This window comes from Oncorhynchus mykiss, chromosome 26 (assembly GCF_057628025.1).
Source record: "Oncorhynchus mykiss isolate SJ-2025 chromosome 26, ASM5762802v1, whole genome shotgun sequence".
NCBI lineage: Eukaryota > Metazoa > Chordata > Actinopteri > Salmoniformes > Salmonidae > Oncorhynchus > Oncorhynchus mykiss.
This window is the reverse complement of record NC_143047.1, coordinates 43,064,406-43,079,911: the sequence shown is the minus strand read 5'-3', so window position 1 is coordinate 43,079,911 and position 15,506 is coordinate 43,064,406. Positions and strand designations below refer to the sequence as shown.

General features: G+C 47.1%; 1 protein-coding gene across 1 annotated transcript in view; it reads right to left on the bottom strand.

Moving 5' to 3' along the window:
- pde8a (phosphodiesterase 8A) overlaps positions 1-6,946 on the bottom strand; it is a 186,889-nt gene extending 179,943 nt beyond the window's left edge. The window contains exon 1 of the mRNA XM_090223180.1: positions 5,604-6,946. Within this exon, the coding sequence (XP_090079306.1) occupies positions 5,604-5,732 (129 nt within the window). The 5' untranslated portion in view covers positions 5,733-6,946. The remainder of the gene's footprint in view (positions 1-5,603) is intronic.
- Between the last annotated feature and the right edge of the window lie 8,560 nt (positions 6,947-15,506).

Below are 15,506 nucleotides of genomic sequence, written 5' to 3'. Positions count from 1 at the left end.
GCCTCCCTACGTACGTCCCGGTACCAGGTCGGGCCTCCCTACGTACTGCCCAGTACCAGGTCGGGCCTCCCTACGTACTACCCAGTACCAGGTCGGGCCTCCCTACGTACGTCCCAGTACCAGGTCGGGCCTCCCTACGTACGTCCCAGTACCAGGTCGGGCCTCCCTACGTACGTCCCAGTACCAGGTCGGGCCTCCCTACGTACGTCCCAGTACCAGGTCGGGCCTCCCTACGTACGTCCCAGTACCAGGTCGGGCCTCCCTACGTACGTCCCAGTACCAGGTCGGGCCTCCCTACGTACGTCCCAGTACCAGGTCGGGCCTCCCTACGTACGTCCCAGTACCAGGTCGGGCCTCCATACGTACGGCCCAGTACCAGGTCGGGCCTCCCTACGTACGGCCCAGTACCAGGTCGGGCCTCCACACGTACTGCCCAGTACCAGGTCGGGCCTCCACACGTACTGCCCAGTACCAGGTCGGGCCTCCCTACGTACTGCCCAGTACCAGGTCGGCCCTCCCTACGTACGTCCCAGTACCAGGTCGGGCCTCCCTACGTACGTCCCAGTACCAGGTCGGGCCTCCCTACGTACGTCCCAGTACCAGGTCGGGCCTCCCTACGTACGTCCCAGTACCAGGTCGGGCCTCCCTACGTACGTCCCAGTACCAGGTCGGGCCTCCCTACGTACGTCCCAGTACCAGGTCGGGCCTCCCTACGTACGTCCCAGTACCAGGTCGGGCCTCCCTACGTACGTCCCAGTACTAGGTCGGGCCTCCCTACGTACGTCCCAGTACTAGGTCGGGCCTCCCTACGTACGTCCCAGTACTAGGTCGGGCCTCCCTACGTACTGCCCAGTACTAGGTCATGCCTCCCTACGTACTGCCCAGTACTAGGTCATGCCTCCCTACGTACTGCCCAGTACTAGGTCATGCCTCCCTACGTACTGCCCAGTACTAGGTCAGGCCTCCCTACGTACTGCCCAGTACTAGGTCAGGCCTCCCTACGTACTGCCCAGTACTAGGTCATGCCTCCCTACATACTGCCCAGTACTAGGTCATGCCTCCCTACGTACTGCCCAGTACTAGGTCAGGCCTCCCTACGTACTGCCCAGTACTAGGTCAGGCCTCCCTACGTACTGCCCAGTACTAGGTCAGGCCTCCCTACGTACTGCCCAGTACTAGGTCAGGCCTCCCTACGTACTGCCCAGTATTAGGTCAGGCCTCCATACGTACTGCCCAGTACTAGGTCAGGCCTCCATACGTACTGCCCAGTACTAGGTCAGGCCTCCATAAGTACTCCCCAGTACTAGGTCAGGCCTCCATAAGTACTGCGCAGTACTAGGTCAGGCCTCCATACGTACTGCCCAGTACTAGGTCAGGCCTCCATAAGTACTGCCCAGTACTAGGTCAGGCCTCCCTACGTACGTCCCGGTACTAGGTCAGGCCTCCCTACGTACTGCCCAGTACTAGGTCAGGCCTCCCTACGTACGTCCCAGTACCAGGTCGGGCCTCCACACGTACTGTCCAGTACCAGGTCGGGCCTCCACACGTACTGCCCAGTACCAGGTCGGGCCTCCACACGTACTGCCCAGTACCAGGTCGGGCCTCCACACGTACTGCCCAGTACCAGGTCGGGCCTCCACACGAACTGCCCGGTACCAGGTCGGGCCTCCCTACGTACTGCCCGGTACCAGGTCGGACCTCCCTACGTACTGCCCGGTACCAGGTCGGACCTCCCTACGTACTGCCCGGTACCAGGTCAGGCCTCCACACGTACTGCCCAGTACTAGGTCAGGCCTCCCTACGTACTGCCCAGTACTAGGTCAGGCCTCCCTACGTACGTCCCAGTACTAGGTCAGGCCTCCCTACGTACGTCCCAGTACTAGGTCAGGCCTCCCTACGTACGTCCCAGTACTAGGTCAGGCCTCCCTACGTACGTCCCAGTACTAGATCAGGCCTCCCTACGTACTGCCCAGTACTAGGTCAGGCCTCCCTACGTACTGCCCAGTACTAGGTCAGGCCTCCCTACGTACTGCCCAGTACTAGGTCAGGCCTCCCTACGTACTGCCCAGTACTAGGTCAGGCCTCCCTACGTACTGCCCAGTACTAGGTCAGGCCTCCCTACGTACTGCCCAGTACTAGGTCAGGCCTCCCTACGTACTGCCCAGTACTAGGTCAGGCCTCCCTACGTACTGCCCAGTATTAGGTCAGGCCTCCCTACGTACTGCCCAGTACTAGGTCAGGCCTCCATACGTACTGCCCAGGACTAGGTCAGGCCTCCATACGTACTGCCCAGTACTAGGTCAGGCTTCCATAAGTACTGCACAGTACTAGGTCAGGCCTCCATAAGTACTGCCCAGTACTAGGTCAGGCCTCCATAAGTACTGCCCAGTACTAGGTCAGGCCTCCATAAGTACCCCCCAGTACTAGGTCAGGCCTCCATAAGTACTGCCCAGTACTAGATTGTTGCCTGTATTAACATTGTGCCCAGGATCTAGGTAGGTCTATTCCATGTCCAGAGATTTGGCTGCTTGGCGCCCGGTGAAGCAGCCACGGTGTTTGGGTCGCTGGTCATCCCACAATATACTATCACTGTATATTTGTACTGTATATCCACTGGTCATCCCACGATATACTATCACTGTATATCCACTGGTCATCCCACGATGTACTATCACTGTATATTTATACTGTATACCCACTGGTCATCCCACGATATACTATCACTGTATATTTATACTGTATACCCACTGGTCATCCCACGATATACTATCACTGTATATTTGTACTGTATACCCACTGGTCATCCCACGATATACTATCACTGTATATTTGTACTGTATACCCACTGGTCATCCCACGATATACTATCACTGTATATTTGTACTGTATACCCACTGGTCATCCCACGATATTCGACGTTCTGGGTGATTAAAGGTGCTTGTGCTGAACTCCTCTAGTGTTGATGTTTTAACTGTGACTGCCTCTACACCTGCTGCCTCTACAACTGCTGCCTCTACACCTGCTGCCTCTACACCTGCTGTGGTTGGACATACTGCCTCCACACATACTGCCTCCACACATACTGCCTCCACAGCTGCTGTGGTTGGACAGGCCCACATACTGCCTCTACACATACTGCCTCTACACATACTGCCTCTACACATACTGCCTCTACACATACTGTGCTTGGACAGGCCTACATACTGCCTCTACACATACTGCCTCTACACATACTGCCTCTACACATACTGCCTCTACACATACTGCCTCTACACATACTGCCTCTACACATACTGCCTCCACACATACTGCCTCCACACATACTGCCTCCACACATACTGCCTCCACACATACTGTGCTTGGACAGGCCTACATACTGCCTCTACACATACTGCCTCTACACATACTGCCTCTACACATACTGCCTCTACACATACTGCCTCTACACATACTGTGATTGGACAGGCACATACTGTGGTTGAACAGGTCTACATACTGCCTCTACACATACTGCCTCTACACATACTGCCTCTACACATACTGCCTCTACACATACTGCCTCTACACATACTGCCTCTACACATACTGCCTCTACACATACTGCCTCCACACATACTGCCTCCACACATACTGCCTCCACACATACTGCCTCCACACATACTGCCTCCACACATACTGTGCTTGGACAGGCCTACATACTGCCTCTACACATACTGCCTCTACACATACTGCCTCTACACATACTGCCTCTACACATACTGTGATTGGACAGGCACATACTGTGGTTGAACAGGTCTACATACTGCCTCTACACATACTGCCTCTACACATACTGTGATTGGACAGGCCTACATACTGCCTCTACACCTGCTGTGGTTGGACAGGCCTACATACTGCCTCAAAACCTGCTGTGGTTCGTGTAGCAGGACAGGCCTACATACTGCCTCTACACCTGCTGTGGTTGGACAGGCCTACATACTGCCTCTACACCTGCTGTGGTTGGACAGGCCTACATACTGCGCCTCTACACCTGCTGTGGTTGGACAGGCCTACATACTGCCTCTAGACCTGCTGTGATTGGACAGGCCTACATACTGCCTCTACACCTGCTGTGATTGGACAGGCCTACATACTGCTGTGATTGGACAGACCTACATACTGCCTCTACACCTGCTGTGATTGGACAGGCCTACATACTGCCTCTACACCTGCTGTGATTGGACAGGCCTACATACTGCCTCTACATACTGCTGTGGTTGGACAGGCCTACATACTGCTGTGATTGGACAGGCCTACATACTGCCTCTACATACTGCTGTGATTGGACAGGCCTACATACTGCTGTGATTGGACAGGCCTACATACTGTACTATATCCTAGATAAAGGATGACATTGTGACGTGATTAAAGTCCATGACGTGATTTCGATCACATTAATTGACATGTCTGTATCAACATTGTGAGTTGGATGTACTCTATGCCCAGATCAAACTGTGTGTGGACAGAAAAGTCCTGCTAGATTTCAATCAGTACCACATTAGATGACATGTCACCGTTTGTTGGTTTTATGGCCCAACAGACTGATGACGTGGCTTTTACCATCCTGGACGCGTAGTAAACAACATGAATGTCAGAGTGAATACATTCTACACTAACAGCCCCAACAGCCACGTCCACATGCATTAATGTGAATGAACACGACGGACCAATGATGACTACAGGGAATATTCAATCAAACCACGGTCATGTTCACTGTATCTTCATTTACACAATTACAGTACTGCCAAGCACTATGCGCACACACACACACACACACACACACAGACCACTCTTCTTGGAGAAGACACACACACACACGAAGTGTAGGTGTCCTACATTTGACAGGAGTCCACCTGTTAATTTTCACAGAGTTCAAATAACATCCTGCTATTTTATTTACAAACATTACACGTTTAAATACTGTAGGCCCAACATGTGTCAGTATGCGACTGTACAAATTCTGTACTGCTTGTTAGATTGAATTTCAACTACTCCCACACACAGAGTTGGCTGGATATGAAATAACCACAAGCTGTAAACAAATGCCATCTATTCGTGAGAGAAAATAGCCGGGGAAACTGTGACGTGGTTGGAGATGTATGTCCTCCACGCTGCCTGCCTGGCTAGGCCTTATGGTCTATATAGTGTTATGGAAGACTGAACAATACGGTCTGTATGACCCCCCTACGACCTGCTCTGTGTGGAGGGAGGGGGCGTGGGTCACCGAGGTCATACATTTGGACCTGACGCCTAATCCACTTCTCCTGCTCGGAAAGTAAAGACAGACAGAAGAGGAGGTTGATGCTGCACATCACAAGGTTTGATGGTCCATATTAATGCCGTACAGCACCCGTTTCAACATCCTCATATCACCGAATCATAAATACATTGGATGGTACTGTAGAAGGAAGTATGGGACATTTAGACATAACACATAAGGAGAAACTGTGTGTGTGTGGGTATGTGTGTGTGTGGGTCTGTTGTGTGTGTGTGTGTGTGTGTCTGTGTGTGTGTGTCTGTGTGTGTGGCTCTTCTCCAAGACGAGTGGCCTGTGTGTGTCTCACCTTGATAGTGCTGGGTTTGATCAGAAGTCCTGGGGCAGGAGTGGCATTGGTCTGCTGGGAATCATCTGATTCCTTTCCACTTTGATAGACCACCCTATCGGAGATATGAATGCTTGAAGCACAGCCCATGCTTCAACCCCACTTCTGACAATCCCTCTAGCTCAAGTGCTTTACCAATACCTGGACGACTGTCATTCGGTATCCCTCCACTGATATCTTCTGGGGGGTCTTTTTCTCCCTCTTGATAAATCGTAATGCTAAACGCTCTCTCTAGTTTCTCTAACACTAAGCATGAATAATAGATGTTCCTTCCCCCCCACCCACCCACCCCCCCTAACCAGGAAACAGATTTCCTCTCTCTGCTTTTTAATTATTTTTTTACATGAAGCAATTTTGAGAGATTTTCTACACGCGTCGTTTTATTATTGCTAACACGAATCCCGTTATTATAGAACGCCGCTGTTCTGTGGTTCTATTCCAGGGCCGATTTATCCTTCATGAGACGGCTTCCCCGCCTCGGATTCGTACATCACTTGCTCTCTCTCTCTCTTTCTGAATGTATGTATTTAAAAAAAAAACTTTACTCTTTTCAAGTAAACGTCAGTCTTCTGGTTGAATTCAAGCAGAAGTTTGATCCATGTTCGTCCAATAAGCCTTCTGCTGAAACCGTCCTCCCCACCCAAAACCATCCAATTCCATTGAACTAATGTTTTTCTTTGACTATCTGGTTAGCCACTTCATTTCAAGACGTTGGGCACAATCCGGTTCTCACGACAGTTTGTTCCAGCCTCATATACCCCCATCATCAACAGGCTACAATATTCACACTGCATGGTGCTCCCCTCGACTGTCGCTCCAATCTCAAGACTCCCCCTTGCAACAAAATGCAATTTAGTCCGACAAAACATGCCATTTATCTGCCAAAAAAATACCAATTAGGCGAAACAGAAATATTTGGGTGGAATCTTCATTCAGACATCCACTGTCAGCTTGATGACGACCCGACAGAGATAGAAAACTGGGTAAAAATGAGTTGCAATTTTTTCCTCTTTCTGAAAAAAAATATGAAGAGTGCTGTCAAATTATCTGTTGAAGAGGTACCTCCTCTGGATCAGACCAATCGCATAAAAACAGACCGCTGCGCGTCCCCCAAGTTTCGGTTTTCAGTAAGGAAGATGGGTGATTGTTCTTTATAAACGCAAAATACAGAAATTCGCTACATAATGGTGAATTATTTAAGTATTTTTCTCTGCCTTTCGAGCGTTTGCCCTTCCAATTCTTCGGCACTGCTTGACAGCAGCACGTCCAATAAAAGCTGCCGCAAGGATTGACCTACAGCCTTTACTGACGTCAATGCAAATGAGCCTCAACGGGCTAATCAGAGCGCGTCTCCAGCCGGCTGGGCGGATCCAGCGCTCAGAGGGAACTTTGAAATGGACCAGAGAACGTTCACACACTGCCTCTATTCGAATGGGTTCTGAGCCGAACGTCACCCCAAACCGGATGACAATATGTTCAGGGTGAAAATGTATATCTTACACGGGTGTATGCCTGTATTTCTTTTTAAAGCTGTAGGAGATATTGTGGACACAGCCTGTTCTCATTTACTCTATGATCAGTGATTACATCAATATTACATCATACATTTTCATTCATTTGTCAATTTTTGTAAATAATCAACTGCATAAATTATCAATATTAATATTGCGTTATTGTCAATGGACCCTATACTGTTCAATAACCAATAATGCAAAAATATGTATTATAAAATGGGTTATAGCCTACTACTGTTAAATAAGTCTTGTTTAGGCCTACCTCTAAACTTCAACCAATAAATATCACAAATTGGGATATATTTCAAATGTTTTATGGTCATTTTATGGTATTTGTCTCTGGTACACTGTTGCTGGCTTCACGTGCTCGTGAGAAATAGGACACTGGAAAGTGATACGTCTGACATGATTGTGTTCACGTGCTTTTGAAGTCATAACAATTCTTCAACCAATAACATTTTAGCTAGCTTGATAAGCTTAGCTAACATTGCTAACATTAAAACTTAGCTCGCCTGTATACTATACAGGCTCACCCGGCCTGCACAGCTGAGTAAGGGAAACAGCTCGATTCACACAAAAGTTATTATAACCTTGTGCATGAAGTTCAGAATGACAATGTCAGGTGTTCAACACCTAAAGACCTGCATCACTATACTGAGAGTGTTTCCTAAAGGACATATTTGGGTGTTTTTGGAGCCTTTGTTAATGTTTTTCAGGGCCCCAAACTGCAGAACAAGGATGAGGAAGTGATTTGCAGTAAAGAATAAAAATAAAACAATTAAATAACAAGTGATATCACAAAAAAAGGTGTCTGGACCCTTCTGGAACATGCCATTTGCATTTTTTTTAAAAATAGATTTGGATGTAAAAAAAACAAACGTTCCTGTATTTTTGAGTAGAATGTCCTTTTAAAAAGTCAACAGAAAAAGTAACCTTCTCACATTCGTTCTACAAAAAAATAAAAAATCACCGCAAATCTAATGACAACACCTTCAAATCTGTACATTAACAAATAACCTTCAATTCTTAACATCTTTATCTCTCTCATCAAAATTACTCAATAAAATTATATTTTTCAAAAACATTGGTATTATTGTCCCATACAATAATATGAAATCTTGACTTTTTTTATTCCAACAAAAATTCTAATAAATATTTTGATATAGTTTGGCAACCCCACTGCAATTCCCCCGCGACTCATCCAGGGTTCCCGACCCCCACTTTGAATACCACTGTACTAGGGTATGACTAGGGTATGACTAGGGTACAACTAGGGTACGACTAGGGTATGACTAGGGTATGAGTAGGGTATGACTATGGTATGACCAGGGTATGACTAGGGTATGACTAGGGTATGACTAGGGTATGACCAGGGTATGACTAGGGTATGACTATGGTATGACCAGGGTATGACTAGGGTATGACCAGGGTATGACTAGGGTATGACTAGGGTATGACCAGGGTATGACTAGGGTATGACTAGGGTATGACTAGGGTATGACTATGGTATGACTAGGGTATGACTAGGGTATGACTAGGGTATGACCAGGGTATGACTAGGGTATGAGTAGGGTATGACTAGGGTATGACTAGGGTATGACTATGGTATGACCAGGGTATGACCAGGGTATGACTAGGGTATGACCAGGGTATGACCAGGGTATGACTAGGGTATGACTAGGGTATGCGTAGGGTATGAGTAGGGTATGACTATGGTATGACCAGGGTATGACCAGGGTATGACTAGGGTATGACTATGGTATGCTGCACCTTCATCAAAGAGTTTCTTGTGTAGAGAGCACAGATGTCAAACAGGACCTTTTTTTACATTTCTATATTCTTATTTTAAATGCATGTATCCCTGTCCTTCACCTGTTCATGTCTATTAATGTTCTGTATTATGCCATGTTTTATGTTCTGTGTGGACCCCAGGAAGAGCAGCTGCTGCAATAGCTGTTCTATACATTTTGCAATGAGACTGAGAGAACATGCTGCAGTTTAAAATTCCTGCAATTCTTATTCATAAAGTGTCTCAGAGTAGGAGTGCTGATCTAGGATCAGGTCCCCGCTGTCCATAGAATCATATTCATTATGATATAAAAGGCTAAACTGATTCTAGATCACCACTCCTACTCTTGAGTTGCTTTGTGAATCGAACTATTAGTGATACAGGACTGACTGTTTCTTGAAAATAAAAATGAGTACATTTTTTTATTTTTTTTATTTTATTTCACCTTTATTTAACCAGGTAGGCTAGTTGAGAACAAGTTCTCATTTGCAACTGTGACCTGGCCAAGATAAAGCATAGCAGTGTGAGCAGACAACACAGAGTTACACATGGAGTAAACAATTAACAAGTCAATAACACAGTAGAAAACAAAGGGGGAGTCTATATACAATGTGTGCAAAAGGCATGAGGTAGGCGAATAATTATAATTTTGCAGATTAACACTGGAGTGATAAATGATCAGATGGTCATGTACAGGTAGAGATATTGGTGTGCAAAAGAGCAGAAAAATAAATAAATTTTAGATGGTAAAGATGAACATGATCTCATTCTATTCGTTCAACTGAAAACGATCATTCTGTTATTTGGGCTTGTTGATGTCGTCTCAAATGGCACCCTATTCCCTATACACTGAGTGTACAAAACGTTAAGAACATCTTTCCAATATTGAGTTGTACACTCAGTGTGTAGTACACTACTTTCGGGCCATCTGGTCATCTGATACTGTGTGCAGTGATCAGTGCCAGGTATATGGATATATACTTTTTCAGGTAACAAGTTTCAGCAAACTTTTTTTTAACCAAATATTGGGATTGAGATTTTACGTGCGATTTAGATCAAAACACTTGGGTGAACTGTTGGGATCATAGAAATACAATGAGTGTTCTGATTCTATGGTTGAAAACAACAGGTACAGTAGAAGTTGTTGTGACAGGCTAGGAACCAAAGTGTTGGTCAGAGTTTTCCAGGGGACCCTTATTACATTTGAACTTAAGGCATGAAAAAAAAAAATCTAAATATTGCAATTGTGATTAAAATGTGATTCATTGGGCAGCCTTAGTTTGAAACAGGTGCTTAATTATCACAGGGTTACACATCATCACTGCACATGTACAACTGCTGCTGTCATTATCACCATGACATGAACGGTATCCTAAATGGCTCCCTATTCCCTATATAGAGTACTACTTTTGACCAGACTAGCCTTTTAGTATTTTCTCACAGCCAAGGGACTAGCAATAGCATAGTCTTTTCTCTCAGCCAAGAGACTAGCATTAGCATAGTATTTTCTCACTGCCAAGAGACTAGCATTAGCATTGTTTTTTTTCTCACAGCCAAGAGAGTAGCATAGTATTTTCTCACAGCCAAGGGACTAGCATTAGCATAGTTTTTTTCTCACAGCCAAGAGACTCGCATAGTATTTTCTTACAGCCAAGAGACTAGCGTTAGCTTAGTCTTTTTTCTCAACCAAGAGACTAGCATTAGCATAGTCTTTTCTCACAGCCAAGGGACAAGCATTAGCATAGTATTTTCTCACAGCCAAGAGACTAGCATAGTATTTTCTCACAGCCAAGGGACTAGCATAGCATTTTCTTACAGCCAAGGGACTAGCAATAGCATAGTTTTTTTCTCACAGCCAAGAGACTAGCATAGTATTTTCTCACAGCCAAGGGACTAGCATTAGCACAGTATTTTCTCACAACCAAGGGACTAGGATTAGCATAGTATTTTCTCTCAGCCAAGAGACTAGCATTAGCATAGTCTTTTCTCACAGCCAAGGGACTAGTATTAGCATAGTCTTTTCTCACAGCCAAGGGACTAGCATAGGCATAGTCTTTTCTCTCAGCCAAGAGACTAGCATTAGCATAGTCTTTTCTCACAGCCAAGAGACTAGCTTTAACATAGTATTTTCTCTCAACCAAGAGACTAGCATTAGCATAGTCTTTTCTCACAGCCAATATACTAGCATAGTATTTTCTCACAGCCAAGAGACTAGCATGGTCTTTTCTCACAGCCAAGAGACTAGCATGGTCTTTTCTCACAGCCAAGAGACTAGCATGGTCTTTTCTCACAGCCAAGAGACTAGCATGGTCTTTTCTCACAGCCAAGAGACTAGCATTAGCATAGTCTTTTCTCTCAGCCAAGAGACTAGCATTAGCAAAGTCTTTCTCACAGCCAAGGGACAAGCATTAACATAGTCTTTTCTCACAGCCAAGAGACTAGCATTTGCACAATTCAATTAACTTCCATGTTTAGAATGAAGTTCACACAAATAAAGTTCCCTCCGGAAGAAGTGTATATCCAACAATTTGTGTATTTGTGTTGTGTATTCTTGAACATTACTATACTTATCAAAGATCTAGTTACTGGATGTGGTGCTCCAATGCAGAAATGGCCAAATGCAGGTTTTCTTTCAGGGTGTCATGCCTCTATTCCACCAGGAGATGTCAGGAGAGTACAGGTATTAAAGATAACAGGATCAATCTCTGTTCCTCTCTCTCTCTCTCTCTCTCTCTCTCTCTCTCTCTCTCTCTCTCGCTCTCTCTCTCTCTCTCTCTCTCTCTCTCCACCCCTCTCTCTCCCGTCTCTCTCTCTCTCTCTCTCTCTCTCTCTCTCTCTCTCTCTCTCTCGCTCTCTCTCTCTCTCTCTCTCTCTCTCTCACTCTCTCTCCACCCCTCTCTCTCCCGTCTCTCTCTCCTCTCTCTCTCCTCTCTCTCTCTCTCTCTCTCTCTCTCTCTCTCTCTCTCTCTCTCTCTCTCTCTCTCTCTCTCTGACATCTCACATTGCCAAAGCAAGTGAAGTAGATAATAAACAACAAATTAAATAAACAATACAAATTAACAGTAAGCAACACTCACTAAAGTTCCAAAACTATCTTTCTGACTCTCTCTCTCTCTCTCTCTCTCATTCTATAACAAAAGTCAGTCTCCTAAAGCTCCCCCTCAATGAGATAATGATTATTAATACTGTGCCACTTTCTGATCCATCAAATCTACATGACATATCAAACTATTTACAATAGAAGCAGAAGACCTGAGTCAAATACTTTCAGATACTTAAGAATCACTTAAAGGGATAGTTCACCCAAATTACAAAATTACATATTGGATTCCTTACCCTTATCCTTATCCTTACTAAACCAAAACATGGATTGATGTCATACCTTGTTCATAGACTGTTTACAGGGTAAGGAAACCAATGTGTCATTTTGTAATTTGGGTGAACTCTCCCTTTAAATGAACTTGCCCAATACAATGGAACCAATGGAATAGTCCCTGGTCAAAAGTAGTGCACTACATAGGGAATAAGGCCCTGGTCTAAAGTAGTGCACTTACATAGGAAATAGGGTGCTATTTGGGCCGGAGCCCTAATGTAATTGACATACTGTATTAGACCCAGGTCTGACAACATGGTGGCAGGGAACAATAAGGCTAATAGAATGCGAGGGATTTACCAGCCTAGTGAAGAGCAGCAGTAAGTACACTGTTGGCCTAGGTCATGGTCATGATTATATAACTGTTGTTAAACTGTGTGGTCCACCATGGTCATATAACTGATATTAAACTGTGTAGTCCTCCATGGTCATATAACTGATATTAAACTGTGTGGTCCACCATGGTCATGATTATATAACTGATATTAAACTGTGTGGTCCACCATGATCATATAACTGATATTAAACTGTGTGGTCCACCATGGTCATGATTATATAACTGATATTAAACTGTGTGGTCCACCATGGTCATATAACTGATATTAAACTGTGTGGTCCACCATGTGTTACGGTGAGTGAATGAGGACCCAAAAGCGAATTAACTTAAACAGAGCTTCTTTAATAACCAAACATAGGTAGGCTCAGATAGACCGGCAGATTCCGACAGGACAGGACAAGGTTACAGCAAACATGACGATAGTCTGGTTCAGGCATGAAACACAACAAACAAGAATCCGACAAGGACAGGAACAAAAACAGAGAGAGATATAGGGACCTAATCAGAGGGAAAAAGGGAACAGGTGGGAAACGGGGTGAATGGGTAGTTAGGAGGAGACAAGGCACAGCTGGGGGAAAGAGGGGGAGAAAAGGTAACCTAACAACGACCAGCAGAGGGAGACAGGGTGAAGGGAAAGGACAGAAACACACAACATGACAATACATGACAGTACCCCCCCACTCACCGAGCGCCTCCTGGCGCACTCGAGGAGGAAACCTGGCGGCAACGGAGGAAATCCTCGATCAGCGCACGGTCCAGCACGTCCCGAGAGGGAACCCAACTCCTCTCCTCAGGACCGTACCCCTCCCAATCAACGAGGTACTGGTGACCACGGCCCCGAGGACGCATGTCCAAAATCCTGCGGACCCTGTAGATGGGTGCGCCCTCGACAAGGATGGGGGGGGGGGGGGGGAAGACGAGCGGGGGCGCGAAGAACGGGCTTAATACAGGAGACATGGAAGACCGGGTGGACGCGACGAAGGTATCGCGGAAGAAGAAGTCGAACTGCGACAGGATTAATGACCCGAGAAATACGGAACGGACCAATGAACCGCGGGGTCAACTTGCGAGAAGCCGTCTTAAGGGGAAGGTTCTGAGTGGAGAGCCAAACTCTCTGACCGCGACAATATCTAGGACTCTTAGTTCTATGCTTATTAGCAGCCCTCACAGTCTGCGTCCTATAACGGCAAAGTGCAGACCTGACCCTCTTCCAGGTGCGCTCGCAACGTTGGACAAAAGCCTGAGCGGAGGGGACGCTGGACTCGGCGAACTGAGATGAGAACAGCGGAGGCTGGTACCCGAGGCTACTCTGAAAAGGAGATAGCCCGGTCGCAGACGAAGGAAGCGAGTTGTGGGCGTATTCTGCCCAGGGGAGCTGTTCTGACCAAGACGCAGGGTTGCGAAAAGAAAGACTGCGTAAGATGCGACCAATAGTCTGATTGGCCCGTTCTGCTTGACCGTTAGACTGGGGGTGAAAGCCGGAAGAGAGACTGACGGAAGCCCCAATCAAACGGCAAAACTCCCTCCAAAATTGAGACGTGAATTGCGGACCTCTGTCCGAAACGACGTCTGACGGAAGGCCATGAATTCTGAAAACATTCTCGATGATGATTTGTGCCGTCTCTTTAGCAGAAGGAAGCTTAGCAAGGGGAATGAAATGAGCCGCCTTAGAGAACCTATCGACAACCGTAAGAATAACAGTCTTCCCCGCTGACGAAGGCAGTCCGGTGACAAAATCTAAGGCGATGTGAGACCACGGTCGAGAGGGAATGGGAAGCGGCCTGAGACGGCCGGCAGGAGGGGAGTTACCGGACTTAGTCTGCGCGCAGACCGAACAAGCAGCCACGAAACGACGCGTGTCATGCTCCCGGGTGGGCCACCAAAAACGCTGGCGAATGGAAGCAAGCGTACCCCGAACGCCAGGGTGGCCGGCTAACTTGGCAGAGTGAGCCCACTGAAGAACGGCCAGACGAGTAGGAACGGGAACGAAAAGAAGGTTCCTAGGACAAGCGCGCGGCGACGGAGTGTGAGTGAGCGCTTGCTTTACCTGCCTCTCAATTCCCCAGACAGTCAACCCGACAACACGCCCCTCAGGGAGAATCCCCTCGGGGTCAGTGGAGGCTACTGAAGAACTGAAGAGACGAGATAAAGCTACAGGCTTGGTGTTCTTAGAGCCCGGACGATAAGAAATCACGAACTCGAAACGAGCGAAAAACAGCGCCCAACGCGCCTGACGCGCATTAAGTCGTTTGGCAGAACGGATGTACTCAAGGTTCCTATGGTCAGTCCAAACGACAAAAGGAACGGTCGCCCCCTCCAACCACTGTCGCCATTTGCCTAGGGCTAACCGGATGGCGAGCAGTTCGCGGTTTCCCACATCATAATTACGTTCCGACGGCGACAGGCGATGAGAAAAATACGCGCAAGGGTGGACCTTGTCGTCAGAGAGGGAGCGCTGAGAAAGAATGGCTCCCACGCCCACCTCTGACGCGTCAACCTCGACCACGAACTGTCTAGAGACGTCAGGTGTAACAAGGATAGGAGCGGATGTAAAACGATTCTTGAGGAGATCAAAAGCTCCCTGGGCGGAAACGGACCACTTAAAGCACGTCTTGACAGAAGTAAGGGCTGTGAGAGGAGCTGCCACCTGACCGAAATTACGGATGAAACGACGATAGAAGTTCGCGAAGCCGAGAAAGCGCTGCAGCTCGACGCGTGACTTAGGGACGGGCCAATCAATGACAGCCTGGACCTTAGCGGGATCCATCTTAATGCCTTCAGCGGAAATAACAGAACCGAGAAATGTGACGGAGGAGGCATGAAAAGTGCACTTCTCAGCCTTCACAAAAAG